A 12753-nucleotide genomic window follows, 5' to 3' on the forward strand; every position below is an offset into this window, starting at 1 on the left:
CATAAAAATGTAGGAATGAGAACACTGTGTGCACACACGTGCATAGACATGCAAGTGGGTTGTGTGGGAAGTGGAAAAGTATACCAATGACTGGGTTTACTGTTAAAATCTGGAGTATTGGGAGGTAAAATCGTGTGAGAGCCTGTTGATTAGGTTATCCCTAATTGATGAAGCACATCATGTTCTTTTTCTTTAATAGTGGGAACAAAGATATTTGAGGTGCTAAAAAGAACTTGAAGGTAAATTAGCAGTGTGGTAAATGTTGCCAGTACTGTCAGTCGCCTTCATACAAAAAACGGTAGCAGTCCATTATAGAAGTGTTCTGATCACAGGATACATGTCAGTAAATCAGTGTAGCATCTGGACGGAGGTGCTGTTGTTTCACGAGCTGTAAACTGGAAGTATTTAAGAACCATGCTGCATACTTTAGTGTTGAAGTTTTTAAGGGTTGGTGCAGATAGAGTAACTTTTCAGAATTTTTATAGGTTCTGAACTGGGTGAAAGACCAAGCTGAGAAGGAACCGGAACTGCAGCTGTATGTTCCTCACCTGCAAAACAATACCATTCTTCGCCTTCTGCAGCAGGTATGAGTAAAGAAAATGTGTGTTTCTAAGTATGTATAAGTTAGAAAAAGCTTCAGAAGAACATTAAGTTGGAAACTTCTGCGCTGAAATAAATTTTTTTTCCATGAAATAAAAGGCCGTTATGATCTTGAAATACTTTTTTCCTCGTGTATAATGTGTGTCTTCAGGTTTGTACATCATTTAGGTATAGCCATAGTAGCTATACTTAGTAGTGGCTGCATACAGTGGCATAAGCTCTTGCCTAGATTTTCTTCATTATGGATCTATGATGTCTTATTTAAGGTAATTCATAGTTTCTTAAAACTTTTTTTAGAGTAAGGTTTGGGTGGGATCTTTTTTTTTTCTTTTGTGTGTGAGTTTGGGTATTTTATAACATGCACATTTCATTGACCTGCTTTCGTTGCAAGTGACGAGCAGTGTTATTTCTGATGTGCTAAAGAAATAGTTGAAGGCTAATTAGCAGCGTCGCTGTATGTAGTTACTGCTGCCAGTCTCCTTCGTACAAAGCAGCCATTCAGGAATGGCACTTAGGCTTGGGTTAATTTTGAATACGGTACAGAAATAAAATCCTGACAGTATTTGCAGTTGTATGAATGTGCATATATTAATTTGTTGGCAATGTAGTAAGTTAGCTTGATAGCCCATATGACAACTTTTATTTCTGATGACTTTTTAATGAGGAAAAGTAATTTATGTTTCTGTTCACATCCAGGTGGCCCAGATTTATCAAAGCATTGAATTTTCTCGTCTGGCTACCCTGGTTCCTTTTGTTGATGCTTTCCAGCTGGAACGTAGTATTGTTGATGCAGCCAGACATTGTGACTTACAAGTAAGTGCTGTAAAAAGACTTCTGTGAAACGGTGTAGGGGTTCATGTGTATCCCATTGGGTGAAAACTACCTGGTTGACATTGAACCTGAGGAAGACGATTGATTCTGATAGATGGAGATAAACTAGAGTAAAAGTTGCACGTGGCAGAATATTAAGAACTGACGATTATTTGCATTATGGTGTGTATTTTTGATTTAGGTCAAAACCCATTAATGTTGTAGAAGTTGAAATAAGGTTTGCTGAAACTTGCCCTGTGAGCCACAATCATTTAGTCCAGCATAGCCTGAAGCAAGTCTAACAAACAGGGATGCGAATTTCTGACTCTGCTGAATTAGTTGTGCAAGACTGAAGAGCTAGGAAGGAGTTGCTGATGTTGGGTTTTGTCTAACCAAGTGACTGAAGTAGAACACCAACATCTGAAATGGGCACCCGTGTCCGAGATGTTTCAGCTGCTGTGGAAGATTGCGTTGTGGCTGAAGTTGCCTGTATTGAAGGACAGCCTGCAGTGAAATGGTGATGAGATACAGGTAGTTTGTAGTTGAGGTTGCTTAGTAATTGTCCCTTTAGGTTTGTAGATACAGCTGAGTTAATTCATTTAGGTTAACACACAACTTTAGCTTTTATATTTTAGCTGCATTGAAATGGTCTGTGTTAAAGTCAGGGTTCTTGTTTCACATATTGCTAATGAGGAGGAGGCAAGAATGATTTGCCTTGCAGTGCTCATTTTATAGAATCACGGAAAGTTCAGCCTCTTCCAGTTTGGCTTTGGTTTTGGGGGTTTTTTTTGGTAGTGTAAACCATGGAAATCCAACACACTTCTATTCACAGTGCTGTTTTTCTTCCTAATTTGGCATTTCTCATAGTCTGGTATAGCTAAAACTTTTTTTTAAAAAAAAAAAAAAAATTAGTAGTTTCTGCTTAGAGCTTCTGTTGACTCATATTGGTCGTAGGCAGAGCAACAGAGGAATTGTTTAATAAATAGTATAATCCTTCCTGGTTTGTTTTGGTTTTGTTTTGCAAAGGTTCGCCTTGATCATACTACCCGGACACTGAGTTTTGGGTCAGATTTGAATTACAGTACGAGAGAAGATGCTCCCCTAGGCCCTCAGCTGCAAAGCATGCCTTCTGAGCAAATTAGGAACCAATTGACTGCTATGTCCTCAGCTCTGGCGAAGGCTCTTGCAGTCATTAAGCCTCCCCACTTACTGGTAAGTCATTTTAAGTCTTCTGAAAAATGTTGACAAATTCTGGTGTTTCCCCCACGTGCGCTGTGTGATGTTCATCTGTTGCCTTTATGCAGCCTTTTGTTATTTTTTTGCCTTTTGTTATTTTTTTTTTTGCCTTTTGTTATTTTTTTTTTGCCTTTTGTTATTTTTTTTTTTGCCTTTTGTTATTTTTTTTTTTGCCTTTTGTTTTTTTTTTTTTTTTGCCTTTTGTTTTTTTTTTTTGCCTTTTGTTATTTTTTTGTTTGTGTGATCAGCTGCTCTTTCCAGTAATCTGTTCTCAGTGCAGTGGTAATCAATATTGTTACTGCTGTCCGCTCCCTTTGAAACTAATTGATCCTTCAGGTGTTAATATATGCAAATGAGGTGTAGCACTGATGTAGTTATTAATGACAAAATATCCTTCCGCGTCTGTTACATCCTCAGCTGTTCTAATAGGTCTAAATTTTCTGGTTTAGCAAGACAAACTTGTTTTGAAGTTGTGAGATCATACTTGAAGGAGTGAGTTGGTTTCCCTTTCCTTGCCGTGGGCAAGGCAGTGAGCTATCTCACGATGAATTTAACATGACGCTGCAAGGATTTGAGTAGGTAACGATCGGTGCTTTTGTACGTTTGTTTCTTTTCAGAAGTGTGTTGCTCTGTTTTTCAGAGCATTGTGGTAATAATGACCTCTGATTAATTTGACAGTAGTGATGGGCTGCATTTATATACTTGTGGATTAAGTAGAAACCTAAGCTAATAACTCCACGCTTTATACCAAAGCTTATATTTTAATGAATGTGTTTTCTCAGCTTAGATGTACCTTTTCATTTCATTTTTTTTTCAGCCTGGTGATAGTCAGCTATTTGTGCTTGCGAAGAAGAGTGCCATTCTTAAATGTACCTAACTAGTTAGTGATTGGTCATAACTGAAATAATTTCAAACTGTACACAAGAGGCCTGAATTTAGATTGCCAGTCTTGCGTATATTTGGTTTAGGACAAACCAAATCATAACTTAGCCATAGGTGGGCCTACAGAGCTAGGATTTGTTTAAAATTTTGCCTGCATTTTTGAAAATCCAAGAGCCTCTGCTTTCTTTATTCTTCCCTGGAGAAACTGCTGTTGTGAAGAACCTGGAATGTAACTTCATAGTGGAATCTAAAAACATGAACAAAAGATCCCACAACTCAAGAACTGACCTGTCCTTGTCCCTCCCTGTCCTCCTCGCTCGGGCTGTTGGCTTCGAGGTCGGACTCACCGATGAGCTCACATTTCAGGTTCTCCAGAGCCCTGTAGGAGCAAGGTGTAAATCAGTCTCGGATTTCCAGCATGCTTTGGTTGTGGCAAGTTAAACCTTCACTTCTCTTAAAAGAGCAGTGGTAATTTTTTTCTTTTGTTTTATGTTTATGAAACATTTCATAGCAAACATACAAAATAATTTTTCCATACAGCAAAAAGGCTGATAGCAAGATGTCCATGTTAGATTCTTTATAGATGTTGAAATACTAAGTAATGTTACTAAAATATAAACACACAAAGTAGGACTGTATCATGACACCTAATGCTAGCTTACTTACATTAACTTGAACATATATTAGTTGTTTTAGAGTGTTTAAGATAAAAATATTTCCATGTAGGTTTTCCCCTAAAAACATTTTATTAGTGATTGATATTAGACAGATGGATTGTTGGTTTGAAAGAAAAAACATGCTTTATCTGTACATTCATAGATAGAAATGACAAATAGTCTTGTGCTTGACGTGTTAGTACAATTAGCTGAGTGAGACATAGATGCTAGTCATTATCCCTGTAAAATTGGAGTTACAGTATCAAGGTTAATACCAATCTGTGTGGTTAGAGAAGCTGCAGAACAAGTTGATATCCTTTTTTCCTTTGCCGTTCAGATCAAAACTTTTCATTTTTTTCAGGTGCTTAAAACCTTTTAATTTCTGTCAAAATTGTTACTAGTCACAAAATCATTAAATTCATCTAAAGCTTTTTATTTTTGTGTTTCTGGCACCTCCATTTGTTTTTAAATGCTTTCAGATCTGCAACAAAGTATGGGTGTTTTTGTTGAATGCCCTCGGAGTGACAGATTGCTAAAAATACCTCTGAGCTAGCTCACGTTTCAAGAGCAGCATGACTGAGGGAGTGTAGCGAGCCGATTCGGCTGCAGTGTTGTGCTGCTTGCTGGACTGGTTGAAATGGGCAGCTCCCTGAGCTGGCACGGCTCGACCTCTCCATGGGTGCAGCATGAATCTCTACGAAGAACTGTGTAGGTACTCTGGAGGAGAATGGTGGGAGGCGAGAAGGCTGCTTAAAGAATAGCGTATATGCTAGTGCCTCCAAGTCTAGTGCTTTTTACAGTTTAATTAAAATGGTTTTATATACCATGTTAACACCTAAATTGTTGACTCATCCGTTTTTTATCATCTCACAGATAGTGCTTTATGTCAGTTGGGGTATTTTCCTTTTATGTTAGCGTGTTTGGAAAAATCCAAAACTTTAAAAGCAAGGGAGCTTTGGTGACATACAGTGCATGTGGTGGTGTACTCGCTGACGCATGCAGAGACGAACAAGATTGACACCCCCCCCCCCACTTTCAGTTAAGAGTCTTAAATATCAGAAACACGTGGGTGTGCAGTATTTTTTTGACAGAAAAAAGTGTGAAACTGTCATACTTAAGATGTGTTGCAGAGTATTGTCTTTTACAGACAACCTTCTCCAGATGCACATGGTTCTAGTCAGTTGACACTACCAAGTATGCCACTTGGATGAGTGACTAGATTTGCCGTTACAGTTGTATTTCCATGCAGTTGGCAAGTTTGGAGAATAAAACTAACTTTGAGTTTTCTTTGAGAGAACCATTTGCAATGCTTTCTGCCTTTTTAAAGAGGTGCTGTATACGTCATTGTCTTATTCTTAATTTAAATTCAGCAAGAGAAGGAAGAGCAGCATCAGCTGGCGGTCACTGCCTTCTTAAAAAATTCAAGGAAGGAGCATCAGCGTATTCTTGCACGTCGTCAAACGATAGAGGAAAGAAAAGAGCGCCTTGAAAGCTTAAACATTCAGCGTGAAAAAGAAGAACTGGAACAACGTGAAGCAGAGTTACAAAAGGTCCGGAAAGCTGAAGAAGAGAGACTGCGCCAGGAGGCAAAGGAAAGGGAGAAGGAGCGTATCCTGCAGGAGCATGAGCAGATCAAAAAGAAGACTGTGCGTGAGCGCTTGGAGCAGATTAAGAAGACTGAACTGGGAGCCAAAGCGTTTAAAGATATTGATATTGAGGTAGATAACTTACTAATGAAGTTTTGAGGGTTTTTTCTTTACTCTTTTGGTGTTGCATTGCTAGGCTGCCTGAATTTTGAGGTTTTTTCCTAGGTGGGTTCCCCTCCCCCTGCCCCCTTGTTGCTTAAACCGTATCTGAAATACAAGGTAGACTTGCAGATCCAATTTTGTAATATCTGGACTGTGTCTCAATTAAAAATCAAGACACAAATGCTTTAGGAAAATACAAGTTACCCAGAAGAGAGGAAAACAAACTGAGAATGTTTCTGAAGTAAATTAGTTTAAAAATTAAGGGGAAAACTGCCCAGAAGCTTAAATAAATAAATAAACAAACCACATTTGTAGCAGAAAAAATGTTTGCTTTATTTTGTATTGATAACTTCACCTGGTTGTAGGATCTCGAAGAATTGGATCCTGACTTCATTATGGCTAAACAAGTTGAACAGCTTGAGAAAGAAAAGAAGGAACTTCAGGAACGTCTGAAGAATCAGGAGAAAAAGGTACGAAGCAGGAAAGGTACAAAACCATGTCTGTACAATGCTTTAGTTAGTGATTGCAAACTCCTGTATTGATACGTATATATATATATATGCACACACGTACACACAAATATAATATTGCTGTTGAAAATGTTATTGTTTGAAACTAACAAAAGGTGAATGGGTTAAAATCCAACTGAGTTTCTAGTATCAGTGCACAAATCTGTTGTAATTAATGGAGTTGATTTGAAAATGGACCCTTAAGCTGTATGTGCACTGAGTCTTAGTTGGGAAGACTTGTAATTGGAAAATGTTCGGAGAAGATTAAATGCTCACAGAAGGTGAGGCCAGAGAAGCTAAATGAATTGTATTAGTCCTCACTGAAACAGAGGAAATTCCACTGCTAGAGACCTTCTAGATGGCAGAAGAGGATTTGCCTGAAACTTTGGGTGGCTATAAAAGTGAGGAACGTCTTGTCATAGAAATACGTAACCAGAGCAAGGTGAAACTCACCCAGGACTTCAGCTGCGTTCAAGAATGAAACAGGGGTTATAAGGTACAGTTGGTAATTCAGGTCACTTAAAACTGGCTTGATAGTAGTTTAAAAAGGTTCCAGTGAGGATCTTTGATGCTGCAGGCCTGTAAGCCTGGTGCTTGTATTGGGCAAAGTAGCAGAAAATGTGTTAAACAGTAGAATTAGTAGTCACCTGGGTAAATGTGATCTACCTGGGTCAGCACAGCTTCTGTAAAAGAATTGTAAGCCAGGGCTTCCTCTTGGAGCTCTCTGAAGCTGTCAAAACAAACATGTGAGTAAGGGTGATCTGATTGGTGTGACTAAGTTGGATTTTCCAAAAAGCTTTTTACAAAGTTCTTCACCAAAGAAAACCCTAGCCGGTGTGGTTATGATAAAAGGAAGAGTCTTTGAATGATGATTTGTTTAGATAAAATACGTAGGGAAAGTGGGAAAAAAATCCCCCAGTCTTTAGCTTTATGTATTAAATGATGGGCTCCAACATTCTTAATCAACAATGAGAACTTGGTTCTTCTGCATCTTGAGCACTGCCTGCTGTTCTGGGCTTTTTATCTCAAAAAGGATATGGTTGAACTGGGAGTTTGAGAGGCGGCCAACAAAGAATGAGTGATGTGGATTTGCTGCTGCGTGAGCAATGTCGATGTAAAATAGTACCCCTGTGTCTGAAAGATTTCTAGAGAGAGGACGTGGCAGCACGTGGTAACAGCTGACAGTGGGGAGCAGTTGCTCTTGCACTGACTGCAGGGACAGTGAACTAGGAAGCATCAAATGAAGCTGGTAGGAGCCATCCTCAGAACTAGTTGTAGGTAGAAGGTGTGTCTTCATGCTGTGAGCCATAGGCGCACAGGATTTCTTTCCAAAGGACATTTTGTATATGAAAAGCTCCTTGGGGCTCAGAAAGACAAGAGGAGAAATCCGCCTGCTGGAATGCCTGCTGAGTACAAAAAAGCTTGGATGCAGGAAACGCCAGGAGTTGAAAACGAATGATGCCGAGGGAGTGTTGCGTGTATGCCTGCCTCTCTGCTTGCATCCCTGCCTAGGAGTGCTCCTAGTTGTGAGTGGTGGAGGCAGGTTCTTGGTTAAGGTGGACCTCTGATGCGGTCCAGTGTGGTTGTTCCTATGTATAATACATCAGGTATGTTGGAGAAGTCTCTGGATATTGGGGTTTTCTTTGGGCGGTGATGAAGATCGAGTCTTCCAGGTTTGGTCTTTACATTATGACATGCTAAAGGGATGTTGTCTTCATTTAGATCGACTATTTTGAAAGAGCGAAGCGCTTAGAAGAAATTCCTTTAATAAAGACCGCATATGAGGAGCAAAGAGTGCATGATATGGAGCTGTGGGAGCAACAGGAGGAGGAAAGGGTAAGAATTTTTGGTTCAGATGGTAAAATCCATTAGCGATGAATGAAAAATAGTGGATTTTGCACTATCTGGTTTTTTTCCCCCAGCTCCAGTCCAAGGGAAGAAGGGAAAAATTGATATGAAGAATGAAGTGCTAGCTTTGTGATTTCATTGTGCTAATGGACAGGAGTTCTTCTGTCTAGGATCTGAAAGAGGAAAAGATAATTTCTCTTTCTAGTGGCTGAGACAGATTGAATGCAAATATATAGTTAAGATTGTACTTTCTAATACTTATGTATTTTCTGGTTTTAGATCACCACTTTGCAGTTGGAGCGTGAGAAAGCCCTTGAGCATAAGAACAGACTCTCAAGGATGTTGGAGGATAGAGATTTATTTGAAGCCAGGCTCAAAGCATCACGACGAACAGTTTACGAGGTACCCGAGATACGGTATTGTAATAAAATGTTCCCCTAAAGTGAGGAACTGAACTTGTGACCGAGGGATTCTTCATGAAACAAATTAGTATCTGGAACGGCTCAGAATTATGGAATTGTTTATTTTCTGTTTTAAAAATTCTTGCGCCCATTCCTAGGTTTTATCACTTACAAATTTTTTAAAACTTCTGGAATAGCTCATATGGAAAACAAAAGATAGGGAAATTACTTATTTCAATACATCTCTTAGTAGGAGATCATTGGGCAGCATAGGTGCAGCCAGCTGTATCTGTGCAACTACTTGGACGTAGGGTGGTGATGGAGTAATATTGACAATAATACTGAAGCCAAAAAAGAGATAGAAATACTTGTCTTTTGGTTTTTTAATCTCTTTGTTTGAATCTGGAAATGATTTTGACAGTTCAAGTATTCGGTACTTCAAGTTACATTTTACGTTTGCAAAATTTAGTAACAGATTAGACCACGAGGGCAGGGAAAGGACCGTGCCTTTTGTTTCTTGCTCTGCATTTTTGAAATTCTACATTTGCTGAGGCTGTTTATAGCCTTGATTTTTTTTTTTTTTTTTTTTCTCTGTGTTGCAGTAAGAACTAGTTTAAAAAAAGAAAGCGAAAGAGGTATTGTGTTGAAATAATTCAAGAAACTGCATATGATTCTTTGGAACAATACAGATAGTTTTAGTAATGTGTTTTAGGTACAGGTAAATTATTATTTGGTTAATTCCTTTCCTGAAAAAGCAGATGAAGGGCTAAAATTGTGCACGGTGATTGTCTTCTAAGTTGGAGTATGTTCCCTTACGTGAAATCAATTGCAGAAAAGGTTGAAATGGCGAACAGGTGGTTGCTTTTCAGTGGAGCGAAGTTTATTGACTTCGTTGCGGTTCGTTTGTGTGTCTGTGCAGCTTTATTCAGCAATTTGTTTGGCTATTAAGCATTTACAGTTCTGGTGTTTTCATGTGTGTCCTTTGTGTTTCAGGATAAACTCAAGCAGTTCCAGGAACGGTTAGCAGAAGAGAGGCGTAATCGTTTGGAGGAACGCAAGAAACAGCGCAAGGAAGAGAGACGCATCACTTACTACAGAGAAAAGGAGGAAGAGGAACAAAGATTGCGAGAAGAACAGCTGCTTAAAGGTATAATCGAGAACCTGATTGTTTTATCCTCAGCATCCTTGATCCGTTCCAGATGTGTACACAGCCAACTTCTGGTTTCCCTTTTCCACGACTTTGGAGGAAGTCTTTTCACTTTCAGTCAGTGGTGAAGACTGTTCATTGCTATTAGATACTGTGCCTCACATTTTACCTAGTGCACCCTCTGAGTGCTTACCCGTGCAGCATGGAGACGAAGCTTTATAGGAGGAAGGGAAAACGAAAGCAAATGAAATGCTTCCTGCCTTCCCCTGCTCCCAGGCGTGAATAAAGGCGGAGATAAAGGAACGGAGGCTCATGGAATATCGAGTCTTTGATTTTAGTCGTTTAGTTTGAGTGCTGGCCGCTTGTTTTTGTGTCTCTTCTGTTAAAGAGAATAGAAAGGGAACATTGGTGTCAGATCAAGAACTCGGGAGTTGTAGGTGACTGACACACCTTTCTGTGTGAATTGCTTTGTCTGGTAGCCCATTCCAAGGCTTTAGAAGAGAAGAGATGGTGGGCGTCCTGTAAGGTCAATTTCTGTCCTCCTTGTCGCTTGGTGGATGAAGATTTTACATATCAGTTCATAGTCATGCAGTATTTAAAAACCAACCAAGCAAAACCCAAGCAGTCCTGAATATCACTTTTCTGACGCTGCCAGCTAATGCTTTTGCTTGATCTTTTGCAAGAAAAGTATCCTCTGCCGTGTTTGAGGTCATCACCGGTGTTTTAGCTGGCACATTTGTGGTCTGTACATTGAATTCATCTGTGGGTGTTGGAACGTTTTCTTTCCTTTCTTGCTCACTGTTGTTAAAGATGTCACATTAATGGCTGTATCAGGGTGCCTTTTCCTGTTGCTTTCAAGTCAGGATACTTCCAGAAAATGGGCTCTATGGTTGGTTAAAGGCATCCTGTGAAAGGCTTGGAGTTTTTTTTAATAAGGAGTCAAAGAGGAGAGATTGTATTTTGTAACCCTCGTTTTGTAACCCTTCCGTGGATACAGAAAGTAACAGAATTTATATTGGTAATGCGTTGTATTTATGTTTCCAACTCTGCAGAGCGTGAGGAAAAGGAACGCATTGAGCGTGAGAAACGCGAGCAGGAGCAGCGTGAGTACCAGGAACGTGTCAAAAAACTAGAAGAACTGGAGAAGAAAAAACGTCAAAGAGAAATGGAGATAGAAGAAAGAGAGCGTCGTCGAGAAGAAGAAAGGAGGGGTCTGGATGACCCATTTTCAAGAAAGGTAGGTAATACCTGCAGGTTTGTTTTCTTTTTGACAGCTCCTCCTTCTGTAGGTGATTTGGAAGAAGATGGTAGCATTGCCAAATCATAGGTTAGATTTTTTTTTTTTTCAGTTGTAGCATAAGGGGCTAGTTTATTGTTGCTTAGTTTCAGCTTGCTATCAGGATCTGAAATCAGTAGTTTAGTAATAAAGTAAAACAAAGAAACTACTGAGATCTCCAAGCTGTTTAAAAACTAGAGGAATAAAGACTAAAAAGAATATTGGATAAAATTCTCTTTAACACAAAAGAAGGAAAGCTATATTGGAAGCAAGTGTAGTGACCCATGCAAAAGTCAGGAGTTAAAGTAGATGTTGAAGGAAAATCCCAGGCTAAACGTAAAAGCATAGTTTTTTAGTTTATAAGATATGCAGTAACATAAAACATAAAAGCAAGAGATGTGTGCAACTTCCTGTTTACAAATACAAGTATTGGGGAAGATCATTATCCCAATCCAACAGGAAATAAAGCAATAACACAAGTGAATGTTTAATAGTTTGAAAGAATGTGAGTACCATAGACCTTCCACGCTCCCAACTTTTTCAGAGTTTATCAATAAGAGAACTACTTCTGAATTTCATCGGTCGTTGGCTTTGTTTAGTGCCTACTTCACTGAGTAATGCTACGAAGATAAGTGATCAGAGCTTGTATAAATTGTTTTGATAGTCTGTTAGGTAAATAATCATCACTGGTATTTTTCACATAAGAGGTGCTCCTAGCCGTGGGCACTTGATTATTTGGAAAAGCTGACTCGGGCTCTGAGAGCGAGCGAGCTGTACCACTTGAAAAATACCATTTGCAGTCTTGGGATTCCTTTGTGGCTCACCCTTGGCGGGGTCATTTCAAAAGCATTGAAGTAGGCAGTCACGGAGGAGTGGCTGTGCAGGGGCTTGTGCACCCTGTGTATTACCCCATATCGAAGGGCAGACTTTGACACATAAAGACACTTTTCAAAGAAGAGTTTAAAACCGGAATACTCTTTTGTGAGGAGGTTGTGTGATTATGTGAAATCAGGCATTTTATATTATTTACCTAATTTGCTTCTTGTGGTGGACTTAAGGAATAAACAGCTGTGTTAGAAATAGTTTACATGGTTTGGTTTTGTCCAGCCGTGGCGGGAGATGTTTTACTTTTATTAAAAAAAAAAAAAAGTACTGATTTTTGCTCTGCTGTGCATCTAAGCAGCCTGTGTGAATCACAAATACCTCACCTATTCTGTGCGTTGAGGTACTCAGGAGAAAATGGTCTCTGCTACATAAAGCTTTCAGTTTCTTCAGTTACATTTTCTGATCTGATTAGAAAGCACAAGAGCAAATAATTCTTTGAATTCATTCCTACTGTCATTAAGCAGCAGGGAAGTCAGAAACCTTTTTTTTTGTGTCAACAGGCGGTAGCTACAGCTTACTCGTTTGTAAACTTCTTAGTGTACGTGCATATATCTTGCCCTACTAGTGAACTATGTGGCACAAAGGGAACCATACTGTTTTTAATCTGTGCCAGAAACAATAAAGTTTAGTCAGTTAAGACCATACTTCAGTTATTCAAATGCCTGATAGTTCAGTATTCTCTGCAGTGTACAAGAGGTTTTTAATGACGTAGTATGCTCTGAAAGGAGTAAATTATGTGTTGAAAAATCTTCGGT

At 39.2% G+C, this 12753-nt stretch overlaps 1 protein-coding gene and 2 non-coding genes across 6 annotated transcripts in view; all 3 read left to right on the forward strand.

The window, feature by feature from the left end:
* EIF3A (eukaryotic translation initiation factor 3 subunit A) overlaps positions 1–12753 on the forward strand; it is a 35759-nt gene that overhangs the window by 12755 nt on the left and 10251 nt on the right. For all 4 annotated transcript variants that reach the window (XM_086466550.1, XM_086466551.1, XM_086466553.1 and 1 more), the window contains exons 9-17: positions 486–584; positions 1297–1413; positions 2437–2622; positions 5555–5902; positions 6298–6402; positions 8164–8277; positions 8569–8691; positions 9684–9837; positions 10890–11074. In XM_086466550.1, coding sequence (XP_086322676.1) covers positions 486–584; positions 1297–1413; positions 2437–2622; positions 5555–5902; positions 6298–6402; positions 8164–8277; positions 8569–8691; positions 9684–9837; positions 10890–11074 — 1431 coding nt within the window. The remainder of the gene's footprint in view (positions 1–485; positions 585–1296; positions 1414–2436; positions 2623–5554; positions 5903–6297; positions 6403–8163; positions 8278–8568; positions 8692–9683; positions 9838–10889; positions 11075–12753) is intronic.
* Positions 171–294, forward strand: LOC147415316 (small nucleolar RNA SNORA19). The gene has a single exon (XR_015183548.1). It is a non-coding gene; the product is annotated as a small nucleolar RNA SNORA19 (small nucleolar RNA).
* On the forward strand, positions 959–1091 carry LOC147415317 (small nucleolar RNA SNORA19). Its single transcript, XR_015183547.1, has one exon. It is a non-coding gene; the product is annotated as a small nucleolar RNA SNORA19 (small nucleolar RNA).

Source organism: Leptosomus discolor, chromosome 6 (assembly GCF_034619465.1).
Source record: "Leptosomus discolor isolate bLepDis1 chromosome 6, bLepDis1.hap2, whole genome shotgun sequence".
Lineage (NCBI taxonomy): Eukaryota > Metazoa > Chordata > Aves > Leptosomiformes > Leptosomidae > Leptosomus > Leptosomus discolor.